General features: G+C 39.8%; 1 protein-coding gene across 1 annotated transcript; it reads right to left on the bottom strand.

The window, feature by feature from the left end:
- Positions 1–1,796: 1,796 nt before the first annotated feature.
- On the bottom strand, positions 1,797–15,357 carry mbtps2 (membrane-bound transcription factor peptidase, site 2). The gene is made up of 11 exons (XM_037079368.1): positions 15,044–15,357; positions 13,451–13,599; positions 12,846–12,984; positions 12,003–12,106; positions 10,960–11,087; positions 7,988–8,106; positions 7,380–7,560; positions 6,001–6,107; positions 5,089–5,287; positions 4,550–4,625; positions 1,797–3,606 (listed from the first exon to the last, which is right to left on the bottom strand). The coding sequence occupies exons 1-11, from the start codon at positions 15,116–15,118 to the stop codon at positions 3,384–3,386; spliced, it is 1,500 nt and encodes a 499-aa protein (XP_036935263.1). The 5' UTR covers positions 15,119–15,357; the 3' UTR covers positions 1,797–3,383.
- Positions 15,358–16,819: the final 1,462 nt, after the last annotated feature.

Below are 16,819 nucleotides of genomic sequence, written 5' to 3'. Positions count from 1 at the left end.
ATAGGGAACGATTTTGAAACTGCTGACAGAACTGTCTGCTCATCTTCGGTAAACACACCTCGGTGGCTGCGCTGAAGGTTGTTCAGCATTTACATGTCTGCGGGAAACACCCTTCCAAATTACCACGTGTCAATGTCTCACGCTCACACAGTCAGGAAACGTAATCACTGCACAACTCCTTGAAAACACCAAATTAACACTGCGGTCTGGAGCTGTTACTATAAGTGCAGCATGTGGGCTTTTGTCTGTGTCTGAGGAAGACAATGTGCCAACGTACTGGGGAGCGAGTCGGGTATAGAATTAGAAAGATGATCCACAATGGAGGCTTCCAGGAGGAACATCGGGCCACCAGTGTGCTTCAGAAAGGCAACTTCAAGAGCTTACAAGGCCCTTTTTCAAATGATACTAAATATAAATGATGTTTAACCATGAGTTCAATACAGTTTTACATCTGTTTCTGGATTCATGTGAGCAGATATAAAATATAAACCAAGATTTAACTGCACAGTGAAACAAAAGAATTGATTGTGTTTAAAAAAAAAAAAGAAAAGTTTATAACAAACTGTAATGTAGTTATAAAAAAAATATGAAGACAGTTTTAAAGGAACAGTTCACCCAAAATGAACAATTAAATATTTATCAGCTCACCATCATGCTGATGGAAAGTGAAAGTGAGTTTCACAGCAAAAACAGTGTTGCAGTATGCTCCTAAATAACTGAAGTAGATATGGACTGTGTAAGACCCCATACTGATTTAAACAACATGTTATTAACATCCTTTTTTAAGCAGAAATCTGTTTGCATCAATGTCTTCTCAAATTCAATTTGGGGTCTCTGGTTTTCTGGAGACTTTTGTTGGACAAGCTGAATGGATCCATTTTATGTTTTTTTTTTTTTTTTTCCAGTCGATTTTTACTTTATTTCAAGTCCACATCTACTTCTGTCAAGCTGCAACACTCTTTTGCTGTGAAACTCCAGAAATGTTTTGTGGACGACGAAACTTCCCTCAACTTTCCATCAGCGTGAGGGTCAAAGGATGATGACTGACTTTTCACTTTTGGGTGAACTGTTCCTTTAAACATTCTTTGTTGTTGTAATTTTACTACATAAATCCAATGTAAAGACTCACACATATGCAGAGTCTAAATGAAAAATGAATGCAGACTTTTTCCATTATGATGTGGAACTTCTACATTAACATAAACTGTTAATATTCAATTATACATGAAAGTAATGCATTTCAAATGGGTTATTCTGTCTCCTGAGATAAATCACACATCCAGTTATTTAATTTATTCACACCGACTCAACATGACAGAGAAACTTTGCATTAAATGTGACCTTTTACACAGAATTAGATGCATTTAAAACACTTTTCTAGGGCTCTTTAGAAACATCTGATATTTATCCTTGATTATATCATCTCCTCAAAGACACATTTTATATAACAGTAATGCCATATTTTTTGACAAACACATAGAAAACTGGATCGTCTGTGTGAATCGTCTCTCCGTTTGCATGCTCGCCTGCTCAAGACGTCCTTTAAGGAACAAAGAATGTATTTTGAGTTGAGGTGTGACTGTTTGTGTATCAACATGTGTTACTGTTGATCTGCCCAGGATGTATCCTATGTCCTGGGATGGGTATGTGCAGCAAAGCTGTTTCAGAAAATCCCCACAGTGACCTTTTCAGTCGCTCCCGTTACTATAGGTGAGGTCGTTTTCTGCTCCAGCGCCTTGACGAAACTACAATATGACGATTCAGTTAATGAGACAAGAACAAAGTGTTTGATTAAGAGCGCTTCAATTAAATTAGACCTTTATTCCACAGTTTTGACAAAAAAAAACAAAAACACAGACAGTGATAGGCCAAGAGAAATAAAAACTAAATTTACACTCATTCATTTTCCCACTACAATACCCGGGGAGGAGAAAAGACACTTGACTTGACTGAATAATGTGCAGGACACGCCGACGGAGGCAGTTCTCTTTAATACATTAATGTTAGGTAGTTTCGTTTATTTGCCAACATAGATGTGGAGTCCCAAGATTAAAATATTGCCATGCAATCGCTGATAAAATGAAGGCTTTTTTTTTTTTTTTTAAAGTCCAAAGATGGCTTGGATTCATTTTGTTCTTTCTGCAGCACAACAAACGCCAAAACAGACACAGAAACCTGACTGTTGTTCCATCAAACCATCAAAACCCTTCAGAAACACACAAGTACAGAGGACCGAATCTGCCAAAATCAAGAATATATATATATATATATATATATATATATATATATATATATATATATATATATATATATATATATATATATATATATATATATATATATATACTGTACTCAGGACACATTAAAATGCACCAAAAATAATACTAAAAATAAATTTAGGCATTAATCCTTTTTTAAAATGTGCTTTTCCATTTTATTTATTAATTTCTTGATGATTTGTTATTTGCTGGCGAGCCTGAGAGTTGATCTATGAACTTTGATCGATCAACCAATAGGTGACTTTGAGTGACAGCCCCATCGTCTGCATAAAGAAGCAGGAATGTCAAGAGAAAGTGAGGAAATAAATAAGCTTCAGGAAATAAATAAATAAAAGAGGGATAAGCCAGAAAGAATAATTACAACCTGACTGATGCGATAACTGGCCGATTTTGGTCTAGCAACACAAATATGAAGACAAACACTTTTGTTTTATGACTGCAATGCAGAAAAAGTCACTCAAGAGTAATTATTATTTATTAAAGTCCGGGCAAAGTTTACTGTTAGAGTGCGTTGATGTCATCTCAGACAATAAAGTTTATTGTTAAAATGTAAAACATCCCGCCTCTGTTACAAACGTTTATAAAATGGAAACTTAAATGTGATTTTTTTTGTCACATTTAACAAATTAATTAATACCCACATTCATTTCAAAATTATTTCTTTGTGCATTTAATTAAATTTTTATTTATTGAGTCTCTAATTCAGTTGTGTGTGTATATTTTGGTTTTGGCTGTCTCGGTCCTCCGTATATCACGGGTATGAAGACTTGTAAAGATTGTGCAGTCTTTGTAAACAGTCACGTGGGACAGTGCTTTACAGCAAGTGCATTCTTTGTATATCGTATATGTGCTTTTGTGTGTACGGTGGCAACAAGGTGGAAGTCAGTTGTTTATTTATTTTTTTCCCTGTCGGTCCAGTAAAGCCTTAAAAAGCAGAGAAACATTCTGCTCCACAGTTTCCAGAAACAGGGCAGCACTTCTGGGTAATGTAGTCCTTTTTATCCTGCATGTTCACAGTTTAGTGGTCCACGCGTGTCGGACACGCCCGGAGAGAAAGACTCTCAGTCCACACGAGGAATCGTTTCATTCAGTGTTTGTAAAAGTCTACCGCGCCGTGACCATCCACAGGCCCAGAGCCACGTTGGCTGCCAGCAGGGCGCTGCCCGCCAGCAGCAGGAAGAAACCAATCAGCTCGCGCTTCTGTCGGTCCGTTACCACGGTGACCAGCGTGGCCTCCAGCAGGGCGTTCAGCATCCACTGACCGTCGAGAGCGAAGCACGGCACTGAGTTTACTACTGCCAACGCCCCGGAGAGGGACACCACATACCTGGGAGGCAGGAGGTTAAAGAGAATATTGATTACACACATCACACACACACACACACACACTTTACTGATCACCCATCGACTTAGAGCTCATTCACACACGTTTTCTGCTGAAACAAAAACATCAGGCAGAATCAGGCGACTGGTATCGATGAGTGAGTACAATCTGATTCCTTGTCTGTCAGGCTTCACACTGGATTAGGGCTTGATTGAATTAAAGGGGGACTGTTGGGCCTTGGTGGAGGTATGCACTCTACTGGATGCCACTGTAGTTATACATTAGCGGGTATTAGGGCCGTCAGGATATCAGTTTCACTACACGATTTGTCAAATGAAATCAATCTCTAACGATGATTGCTGTGTGTTACGTTGCATTCAGTGACTTTTTTCTGTATCAGTACTGTTTTCTTTTTGCCTTGTGATTGAAAAAGAATCTAGTACCAATTTTCAAATGTTATCTATTATTGCCTTAAAGTCTTCTTAGTAAACCGTTTATCGTTTGGACCAGCCGATCACAAACTCTTGTGGGGCCCATCCAAACGTTTAAGGACACTCTTGACCCCGTCACTGATGCGGAGTAAGATGTGTGTTGACTTTTGTGTCAGAGTCGTCCTCCTGTTAGTATTGCGCCTCCCAGAATAACCTTTAGCTGCACCACAGGATGCAGGTGAAGGTCAGTATAAAGTGTCAACACAACACCAGAAGACAAAACGGGTCAGACCAACGAAGGAAAACACAAATTAACTACCTTGTTCCATCAGCTCTGATCACAAGGTGAGTGGAGATAGAGTTCATCAGCTGATACATACACAGTCTCACCCTAAAATGTAACTTTGTTTGCTTAAATCCTTAATAAATGACTTTGACAGAAGACCAGCGTTCATTTGTAATTCCTCACTCCGTCATCTGATCACAACCGGAGCCCTTTAACCATGAAAGGATACTTGCAGAAGGTCTCTAAGAAGATGGGCAGATCCAGGTGGAGGAAACCAAGACGGGGCACGAAGTTGGTGAGACTCACTGGGGAGAGAACAAAAAACACAGGAGGTGTCAGAGTCACACTGCAGGGATTCATTACGAACATTGTGTGGTTGTGCGGTTCATCATTGTAGACAGATAACTGTCGAATCAGCAGCAGACACGACAACAAGCCTCTTCCTGCACATTTATCGTACGTCAGTGAGGACTGGAGAGTCAGCTCGACACTGTAAACAGTAATTATATGAATAATCCCAGGGGGGAGCTGCTGCAACTCACTGAAATTATGTGCAGTTTTTGCTTTAATATTTCCAAAAAAGAAATAATACGAACATTATTTCTGACTTTATAGGAAAAATTAGGATTCTTTTACAGTCATTCAAATCAAATTTACCTCAAAATGCCTGATAAACTTCTGCTTCAGCGTGCGTTTTCTTTCATTTTCAAATTTCTCAACAACAATAAACACTGATGCGAACACAGAACCACGACATCCCGTACGTACCAGAGTACTGAAGGTGAGGCGGGTAACCCACAAACAGCATGTGGGTGTTGGGCGGGTGCGTGACCCGGATGAAGCGAGTCTGGTTCTCCAGAGACGGCGTGACGCAAACGCTGGGCGCGTTGGAGTGCGCGGCGCAGTCGGCGTCGCTGCGACACACTCGCGTCCCCGTCACCATCTTGCGCACCGGCATACAGGCGTACTGCGGCCCGGAGGGAAAGGAGAAGTCAGAAACAGGAAGCAGTTTATAGTTTCAGATGTTGTTTTCTTTTTTGTTTTTGCCTCCTTGTCCATCCATCTCTTTGTTCCTTGAGGATTTGCGTTATCTTGTTTTCTTTTTCATGCAACTTTATTCATGATAACCCACTTTTAATGTCGCACTTGTTATTCTTGTGTCCATTTGTGACGTCGGTTATCTTGCCGGCTTGTCTTTTTTTCTACGACCCTGACCCGTTCCCAAAGCCATACAAACAAATACATCTATAAAAGACTAATAAAATAAATTATCAACTGTAAAGAGAAATAAATAAAATGAGAAAATAAAAAACATAATACTAAGTAAAATGTGAAAAGCAAGAGAGATGAAACAAATATCATTTTATAAAAATAAGTATATCAAAGTATTTTCAATGCAAAATAAAAAAATAACCATGTTTTTAAAAATATATGTAAACAGACAAATAAATAAATGCATGCAAAAACAAAAGGGAAATGCATTAAATTATTATTTATTGTTCTTTGTCTTCATATTTCAACATTTTCTAATTTACTTGTTTTTTTCTTTTCTTTTTTCCTGTATATTTCCACATTTGTGTTATTCTGTACACATTTATTATTTCTTAATGGCACTTCAATGCCTCCATAAAATGGACAATGATGAGCGTGCGTGCGTGCGTGCGTGCGTGTGTGTGTCACCTCTCTCTCTCTGCCGTTCCTGCTCTGTGGTTTCATGTAGGAGAAGCAGAGGTCTGTCAGGCTGTTGTTGCTGCAGCAGTCCATTGTTCCATCCAGACGCTTGAAAGCTTTGAAAGATAAAATTAAAAAGAGGACACAGAGTCACCGGGTGATTAGATTTGTGTGTGTCAGGCTGGAACAAAGAGTATCACAAAAAGACAACTCGCGTCACGTCGGACACATGAAGACGGATCACGCTGAGGTTTAATCGTTTGACTCTCAGCTGGTGAATCTACTCGCACGATTAGACAAAGAACGGCGTATCAGACGGTTTATGACATAACGGAGGTGATCCTGCTGACTCCTCGTACGTCACCAGGACCTCCGGCTGTGGACTCACACAACTCTGCTGTTTATATATTAATGTGCACAAAAAATTAGTGTGCAGCAAATCCTGAGAAGTTAATGAAATTATATCAATTTGGTAGTTGCTGTGGTGAAAATGCTTAACGTGGTGAGGTAATGAAGGGAAGATGAGAGATTCTGTCTTTAATTTAGTTCAGCAAAATATGTCATTTCTACCTCACGGGGTCTTGGAAACATTTAGGATAATGCAGGCACACAAATCAACAATATATAAAACAATGGTCTGCTCGTTTTAGACATTTTAATGCAGAAACTATACGCATTATACCTTTAAGATCAAATCAGGGCTGCAGCTCATTATATAACACATAACACAAGTTCTGCTCTCAATGTTGTATCAATTATTCCCCTGTGGTATTGAACACTGTCTCAAATATCAAAAATAAATATTTTTTAAGTATTTTTTTGTCATTAGAACCACTTTGAACCCACAGCACTCGATGTATATTGTCACTTTGTTTATTTTAACAAAAGACTTTTGGTTTACATGAGTGATTGTGTAGATTAATAACTACAAAATGTTAAAATCAAGCTTTTTTTTTTTTTTTAGGAATATATTCGCATTCAAGCATTTTCTTAATCTTGAAAAGAAAACGGTTCAAATTCAGGCTTAAAACATACCTGGTAATAATAATAATTAGTCCGATGTGCCACTGGAATAATTACAGAGCACATAGAAGCAACAGGAGCTCTGATTGGCCAGCTGTTGCTCTCACCTCACACATCATTAACTCAGTTAACAGCTGGCCAATCACAGCCCCCGTTGCAGCTCTGTTGGTTTGACCTGATTTCATTTTAAGGTGGTAACCAATTAAATGTTGAAGCAGGGCAGAGGGTAATTGATTTTGACAGTGAGATTTTAATGAATTAATCAATGAAAAGTATCAATTTATGAGCTGATTATGATGCACACGGCTGAGTCTTGATTGAACTTGGAGAATAATCAGTGGGTGTCGTCGATGAAGCGCCCTCACCTCGCCCGTGGGCCCAGCTGGGCTGCAGGCTGGACACTGGGACACAGTAACCCGTCTGTGGGGTGTGAGAGAGGTGAGACAGGCAGCTGCTCCAGTCCTCCACCCCCCTGACGGGACAATCCTCCAGCCCCGTCACGATGTCTCCGACTGACAGACCCCGCTGACCGTCGGCCGCTGAGCCCTGCGCCAAAGACAAAAGATATTAAAGACGAGGATATTAAAGATAAATAATTGGTCTTGCTCCGGGTGGAGACGTAGATTGAGAAAAACACTTCCCCTCACCAGCTACAGCCAACGAGTTCACACCAAACTACTTCAGCGACCAATCGTAGCTGATTTACTACAATGATGACAAATCATTTCATGCCCTGTCGAACCAGGGCGGATAAATAAAGTCATTTATTACGACATTGGAAAAAATGCTGCAGTGACTTCCATAATGACAGATAAGAGTCAATCTGAAATTAAATGTTCCTCCACAAACACACACACACACACATATATATATACACGGATGAACAAGATGCAAAGCAAACTCTGAGATCAAAACTGAGATCATTTGAATATCGCAATGATTGTAATGATATCAATACACCTGCGTCACTGACCTGGACGACCTCGGTGACCAGCGCGCCGGCACCGGTGTAGTAAACAGGAAACAGCAGGATGGGCAGCAGGAAGAGGAAGGCCAGCGCTGCCACACACAGAACAAAGTTGTGCCAAACTCCTACAGAGAGGAAACAGAAACATCACTTCCTTTTACAATATTACATTTAACTAATTTACACTCATGATGTGAAATTAACTAATGAACCTAAGAAAACACACACTGTTCATTGAGTACTAAGTATTAATCATTAACTATCTAGTCTGCACAGCCTCAATAGATCGGCCAGTGCCTTCAGTGGAAAAATATTATTCCTTAAATGTACAAATATTTGGAGGACTGAAAGAAAAACATTAATCAATATGTCATTGAATGCACCTAGAATATTCAAAAAAATATTGTTGCTTTACTTAACTTATAAAATGGGACTTAACTGATATTTCTGTTTTAATCTGCTTCTGTATTTATTCATTTTTTTATTTTCCCACTGAACTTTCTGCTAAACTTCTTCTTGTATTACCTTATTTTTGCATTTTTCTCCATATTCATTTATTTCTGGGTCGTCGTTTTACATTTCACATCCTGTTTTCTACCTACTGTGCACTCTAACATCTGATAGCAACAAGCTAATGTTTTTTTAATGGCGACTCGGGGTGTCACAGTACTCTGGTATTGACAGTACCTGTGATATTTAAAAATAAAACACTATTGTCATGTAAATAATACATCCCCGCTTTGTCTTAGTAGGTGGTGGTAATGCACCTTAACGCTGGTTGCCATGAAACTTAAGTGTAATTGTGCTTTTTGTACGTTACTTATTTATTATTTTTGATTTTGACAGTGTCAGTCCTCCATACAAACAAAAGCTTCAAATGTCACAAATATAACTCTGAAAACTTTAAAAAGCATGAACCTTTCCAACGTGTAAGACTGAATCTACTGAAACAATCTTGTTTTCCACATGTCGTAGGAGTGTAGGATGTCGTGGCAGAGCAGAAACCACGGCTGACTAAAAATAACTCTCTATACCATCCGTCTCACAAAAACCACATGAGGAAAATGTCTCATTCCTTGATGAGGCCAAGGCACAACTTTAAGGTCCTATTTTTCCTGAAACTTAAAAAAAAACAAAAACAAAAAAAAAACAAGCACAGCCATCCATCAAACGTGGCGACAGCAGCATCAAGAGACAGGAAACATGAAAATGAATAGCTGAAGTTTCGAGGAAATTTTTTTTCTCTTGGGAAAAAAAATGTGACGTCTGAAAAAGTGTCGGCATTACTGGTTACTACGTCCACATTAAAGTGAGGAAAACGTCTCTAATTTTAGGCCTGGAGGGTGCGTACGTTTCCCAATCGGACTTAATTCGGTAAACAAACTATTAAAAGTTTGCGTCACCTCCCTCTGCAGGAATAAATAATAAACATGTTATGTGAGAGAAACCTGCTGCGACCTCCACTGTGGGGAGAGAGAGAGGCAGATAAATAAACACAGCATGCTCTTATGTCACCTCTCCCCTGATGGGAACAGCATCTCTCTCTACCCCCCCTCACTCTCTCTCTCTCTCGTCTGAGCAGCTGATTGGACGTCTGAGTTCGCTGCCTGCCGTCGCCCACTCCCGTAATTTTCTCGTCACATTCAGAAGAGGAGGAATTTTTTTAACCTGGTCAAGATATAATACTGTATATGTTGTTTGTTTTGTTTTTTTACAGCAGCTCTTTGCTGCCCTCTAAAGGCTCCCAGGCAGAAGAACCTTTCAGTGTACGTTCATGCTCTCACACACTTTGACAGCTGATGAACACATTAGTACGAGTCGGGAGTTTAGCCACCAAATCGTCCTGACATCAACCTGTTTTTTGCATTTCCCCCTTTCATGGCTGTTACCCAGCTTCTCATCAACAGAAACATTAATAGACCAAAATTAGCAGCTCAATGGAGGATTTTTAAACTGTTTTTTATAGCTTTTACTTTAGTCTCACTTCAAATTCAACTCCTACTGAATGATGTCTGAGTGATGCTTGAATAGAAAACTAATTCCGCTTTGATGTAAAAAAAAAAGTGGCAAAAATTAGTTTTGCTTTTCCATCTTTCATGAGCTGAAGCCGAAAAAAAACCCAAAAAACTCCTGACTGCTGAAGAGTCATTTGACCAGGAAGTGAATGCCCATCGTATCTTTTCTCACTGAAGGCAAATCCAGATGTTAGGTGTGGATTTTGCTGTCTGGTGTGAAAGGGGTAGTGTTAAAGAAAAAAAAAACAGTATTGGAGGCAAATGACTACAAAAATCATCAACTGACTACAAAAGCAGACCACTGAAAGTCATTAGCAACAGTAAAACTGACAGAAATCAGTAAAAACAACATCACACCAGCTTAAATGATCTTGATCTGATGTCTACGCAGCATGTTGGTTCTTGTCACGGTTCATTTCATCGCACTATTACACCAAACCCCAGCAAATAAGTGCTAAATGTGCACCTGCTGTGATAATATAACTTCCTCTGTAATTACTCAGAGAAAGAGAGAAACTGTCTCTTTTCTCTAAATGATCTTAATAATAATAATAATAATATTGTTTCAGCACCAACTCATATCATGAAGCATTTCTCTGCTGCCCTCTCGACCGCTTTCTAATAAAAAAACAAAAACAAAACTGAACATTCTTCTCGCACAGACCGCGCTGAAAAATAATCAGGCTTTAGCTGGCTCCCTACGGTGGCTCGCAGGAGACATCAGTCACATTCATGCGTGAATAGCTGCTGGCTCCACCATCAATTCATTAAAATCTAATTTTCTTAATTGCAGAGTGAAATGATTTGATGTGAAGCAGCTGTCTGGCGTTCAGATATAAAAGACTTTAGAGTGACCTTTACTGACAAAACACAAACACAGTATTTAACGAAAACGCTTGAAATAACTGTGATTAATAGCGGTGATCACATTAGCCGGCAAAATAATCAGGATTACGATCTTACCGGCGCAGAAGATGCGGAGCTGCTGAGTGGGTGAAATGAGGTTGAGGTGTGTGGTGAAGAGGTCCACGAACGCACCGGGATACACCACGAACACAAACATGCCGAAGCCGTTCACTCTCACCTGCTCCCTGCCAGGAGCAGAAAAACATGACAAGAGGTCAAAGACGTCAGAGAGAGAGATATTAAAAACTTATTTTCCCAGTGAGCGTCTTACTGTTGGGGTCCTGAATGAACACATCGTGTTTGGTTTGTATTTCACAACAGAGTGATGAAGGAGGTCAAAGTCAATTAGTTTTTTTAATGGATTTTTTTTCAGTTGAGTGCCTGAAAGAAGGTCTGAGTTCACCACAGGCTTAAGAGATTTACACATTTTGTTCTACAACATAAAATAAGTCATTAAATTTCCCACAATTTGATGATTAAGCACTTACATGTCTTAAAAATGGCAGTTGCTAACAAGAGTCTACATGAGACGACGTTAAACCGCTCTATATAAAGATTTATTTCACTGTGCTCTTCTGACTGGTTTGTACTTAATGTTACAGATATATCAGAAGCTGTTTGTGCTGTTCTAGGCCCCCAACCGAAGACTACCCTCACTGTGGATTAATTAATTATTTCCACCACCACTGAATCCCTTTATTGGTCTATAAAGTGTCAGAAAATGGTGAAAAATGTCATTTAAAAAGCTGTGAGTCAGAGAGGTTTCACTTTTTTTCCTCTTAAAAATACTTTACACACTGCAGTCTTCTCACTGGTTTGTAGTGTGTGGTGTAGTTAATGTTCTTAGAGATATTAGAAGCCACCTTATTGGTCAGTTACAGCCACTCAAACTCAGATAAAACACCTGTCTTAAGCTTAATAAAGAACAAACAGGAGGAGCGAGATGAGATGGAAACCCGTTAACCTCCTTGTGAGTTTACATGAGCTCGCGTCGGTTGCCTCCCACTTTTCCTCCTGTCTGAACAGCCATTGGATGCTCTTCGCTCTGCCGGTTGTCATGGTAACAGATGTGTGTTATGGCAACGTGCGTTTCGTCTCACCTCAATGCTGCCACGGCGTGGCCCAGCTCATGTATAACTCCGCTGAGCAGCAGGGCGCTGAAGAAGTAGGCCAGCTGACTGGTGGGCAGATTGACACCAGGGACCTGACGACAGAAAAAAGAGGAGCAACCACTGAAACAGCAACACAACCGGGTGTCATATCAGCTGGTTTATCCCTATTTTAATCCTGTTTTAGGTGAAAATGTCAGTAAACTGTGGTGTAATAAATCTGTGCCTCGCATTTCTCACTGAGATGTATCCGAAACCTCCTCCCTGCTCTTTTCTTTTTTTGTTTCCTTCCTCGTGTCGATTGCTTCACGTTCTGCTGAGGCGGTGCTTTTCTGTGTGGTCCGTTTGCTGCGTGATGCATTTTGTGCCGCTCCAGGCTGAATACGCAGTTATAAATGGCCCCCTAATAGCTTCCCATGAATCACCTGCAGTGGTCCACTGGGGATAGCGCTCACATTAATGCACGGCTATCTGACACCTCAATGAATAAAAAAGGAACAGGAGAAAAATGCTAAATAAGAGCCCTTCTCGTAATGAGAGGACGTTTGTTGACCCTCATTTGAATAACAAAGGTTTTGTATGAACTTTCAAGGACATTTATGCTCCCAACTCGATTTAATCTCCAACCCTGTGTAACAACAAGATACACAGTACTTTAAATCTAATTTAATGGAATATTTAAGTGAATACTTGATTTATCTCACATCAGGAGTCTGAAACACATTTCAATGTTGTCAAGGACACTGAAACTTGAAGAAAAATCATCCTTAATCTGTGTAATTCCCCCTGCTGTGAATTTCATTATAAAAGCTCCCAAGTTCGGTGTGTACGTACCACCACCTGCAGGGTCTGCTGACCTCCCATCCGAGGGTTGTCTGTGGTCATCTGCGCGAGCGTCTGCTGCAGCGTCTTGACAAGCAGCACCACAGATCCCAGCATGGCAACTATACCGAACACTAGGCCACTGCTGAACCTGCGAGAGATCACGTCGATACCACAGAGAAATCATTTTCAAGCGAGGAGGTTTGGCCCTACTTTGTGATGAAAAACGGCACAGTGTGACAGCCTAACTGTGGTGAAAGGATAAATCAAGATTTTGGACCACTTGCCCACTTGTCCATTAAGTAATGAGAACAGGCCCACAAAAAAATCCTCACTTCAGCAAACATTATGTTGAGTGATGGCTGAATACTGACAATTTGTCATAGTTGAGGAAATTAACGTTGGAGCAGCTCTACAGTTAATCGCAAAGTGATATTTCAAGAAGTGTAATTTCAACTGGGAAATTGTCTTTGACAGCTGGGAACCAATCAAATCATGTCGGTAAAGGTACTTTTGGCATTGATCCTGGTTCTAAAGTAATATTTACAGAGAGCAGGGACATGTAAGGCTGAGTGAGGAAAGTACAGTTAATTAATTAATATAACATTAGTTCTCACCACAGGTAGAGGGCTCGGGGGTTGATGCGGGCGCAGTATGCAAACAGTCGGTTGAACATGGTGGTCTGCCATCTCAAGTGGAACGGAGACAACATGAGCCCTCGACTCGCCAGCCATGACTCGTAGCTGATCCGATGTGTCACTGATGTCTGTGGGAGTCAACGGAGGAGATGAGGCAAGTAATAAACCGTGTTTTTACTTCTGATAATACCAATACTGATATTTGTGGGTATATAATAGCAACAACATTCATTCTATTCACACATTTTTGCTCAGAATCTATTAAATCTGGTTGTTAAAGGATAGTGACAAAGATGTTGGCCTGGGAGATGAAATGATGGCGATTAGTATCGGCAATAGATAATGTAATTGATAGGAAAAAGAAAATGGTCCATCACATCCCTTGATAATGGAGCGAGCTACAAGTGACATGCAAAACAGCTGCGACAGCCAACTGTCATACATGATCCAAACACTAATTTGTAGACTAACAGATCATGGACCATTACACAGTACAACATTAATTGTGGAAACCTGGCTGAGTCATGGCCTTTCTGTGAAGTTTGCATGTTCTTCCCTGGTACTCCGACTTCCTCCCACGATCCAAAGACATGCAAAAAAGTTAATTGGTTACTCTAAATTATCCGTGTAAATGCGAGTGTGAATGGTTGTTTGTCTCTATATGTCAGCCCTGTGACTTATCCAGGGTGTACTCTGCCATCACTCAATATCAGCTGGGATCACCTACAGCCCCCCTGTGACCCTGAAAATGATAAGCAGTTTCAGATAATGAATGGATGGATGGATGGAAGTCAAAACTGGCCATATTTCTTATTTACGTTTTTCTTCTTCTCCTTGTTCTTCTTGAATATGAGTCCAATTTCATCTATTTGCTGTAACTGATATTATTTTCCAAAGCGATTATTGGTCCAGTCAAAAAGCAGGGAAATGCACAGATTTATACTACAGACTTCAAAATGTTGACGATGGATGGATGGATGGGGGCATGACCTCAGTATTTCTAAAATCCTGGCTGCAACCCTGGTTTGGACTTATTTCATATACAAATTACTGAAGTATACTTTTTATGGAAATTTAGTGTAGATCTTTCACTCGTGATATTTGTTTCTTGCACTTATTTTGCATGGAAAGAAAATGTCACAAACTGGACAGTTAAGCGAGGCTAATTATACTACTTTTTTATCCAATATATCTATTTTACATTCCATTCCAACAAGTCTTTGTCTTATTATTTATCCAATACTGCTGCACAGATTCACACCTGCTACTCAGGTCTTTTACAGATGTGGTAAGCTAGCTACACAGCTAAACACGTCCAGTGGTGTTCAGCTGTGTAGCTAGCTGTAGTTTTGTGCCTCTCATGGATCACTTACACCGTTAAATTGTGAGCCACAACAACTGCAGGAACAAAGAGGGAGTATCAGCCTCCATCAACACGTCGTGATGTTGTTATGGTGCACCGAGCTAACTGCTAGCTAACATAACGGTGTTTCTAAGTCTGTTAACGTTCATTTATCGCCACATGTGAGCAGACATCTGACTAAACACCAAGTGAAAGGAGCATATATTTACCCTGAGCAGTGTGTCGGCGAGATAGACAGCACACCAGGCTGCCATCACACACACCAGAAGAGGCACAGGGATCATGGTGCTGCATCAACAGACCCTCCGGGGACAGAATGAAGCTAAGTGCGCCGCCTCCATCACTCCGTCCGCCGGCTGTTTATCACGCAGCTAGCCGCAAGTGTGACCCATGAGCAACACTATAAAAATCTAAATGTTATTTAGAAAATATGAAGAGGTGACGGGTTGGTTTCAGAAATGATGTGAGTGAAACGAATCGTCAGCACTGTGCGACACACTTCCGGGTTGCTCTTCTTCGTCGTCTTTATTTAAGGTCAGACGAACGGAGCACTTCCGCCGCCACGTGTTGAACTTGAGAACTTCATTTCTTTGGCTGGCTCAAAAAGTTTTATAGTAATCTTATTTAATGTATTCACTTATTAAAACAAGCAGTTAGATAAAATACGCTATGTTCAATTTTTAATCTAATTTTCAAAGACGTTTATTAGCATAGAAAAATACGTTTACATATACACATTTCAAAGTAAATGAAAGAAACAATAACAAAGACAAAAAGTACATTGCCAAAATCAGTGAAAATTAAAAAATAAAAATATATATTGCCACATATAAGCGTTAATAAATTGAAATGTATGTTGCCAAATGTAAGTGTAAAAAAAAGGAAAACACAAAAATATACATGATCAGAAGAAATGTGGTTTCATTCTGAAAAATATGTGAAGGCTACATGACAGACATAACAATTTGCATTAATGCTTTCCCACTAAATACATATAAATTCTAATTGTCACGTTTATTTTATTAATCAGGCATATTCAGCTGCACCAGAGCTGTCAAGTATGCTATGTTCAATTGCTATGGGAAATGTGATAACTATGACTTGAAAGCTGAAGATTCTTCTTCTGCAATATTTTGTCCTCCATGATGCATGTGATATAAAGCATGATCATCAAGGTATAATCCCAATATAAAATTCAAGAAGGCTAAGTTGATCTACATGCCTTTGTGGAGAGATAAATCTCTGTGGTGTGCATTTAAAATGTCAAGTTTGGTAAATTAAATTATATTACACTGCATTTAAGGGGCCCTGTGAAGCTGTGAAGACAATGCTTGAACAATATCTATAAGAAGAAAATGCTAAAATGAAAAGGAGAATCTGAGACACAAAGTGTGAGTGAAACAGTTAAAATGTAGGAATCAAATATATGAAATAAGAAAGAAAGAAATCTTTGCGACAGGACCTCCAAAGAGAACATTAAAGCAGCACCAGCCCCGTAAATGGAGCACTGAAAAATCGATAGCGGCTCGCGGAGCTGCTTTAGATGAGCTGCGGCAATAAAAAATGAAAGTGTGAGTCTGGATATTCGATTTCCTCCTACCCAAAAGGTCAGGAAAGTAAATGGACACCAATAAATGTCGATGGCCTGACTCAGACGCAACAAGGAAACCAGCTCCCGGTCTGACTCATTAAGCCATAAATGTGACCGAGGGAACATTAAACTACTTGTGGTGGAGGGAAGCCTTGTCTGAGGATGTTTCTCACATCGATATCTCTACAGTTCAGAGCCTCCAGCCTCTCAGTATAAATGTTTTGTTTCAGTTATGTGAAGGGAGATTCACTGAAAGTGAAAGACACCAAAACCAAGTTACTCAAATCAGTCAATCAGGAAAATGCTCACAACAAAAGTCAAATATTTGTGTCTGTTCTCTGCTGCTGTGCTGTGACAACATGAGCAGCTTGTGCAGACAATCAGGACAGATGCC

Source organism: Acanthopagrus latus, chromosome 19, assembly GCF_904848185.1.
Source record: "Acanthopagrus latus isolate v.2019 chromosome 19, fAcaLat1.1, whole genome shotgun sequence".
In the NCBI taxonomy this organism is placed as follows: Eukaryota; Metazoa; Chordata; class Actinopteri; order Spariformes; family Sparidae; genus Acanthopagrus; species Acanthopagrus latus.
Note: the sequence above shows the minus strand (reverse complement) of the source record. Positions and strands in the feature narration are given on the sequence as shown.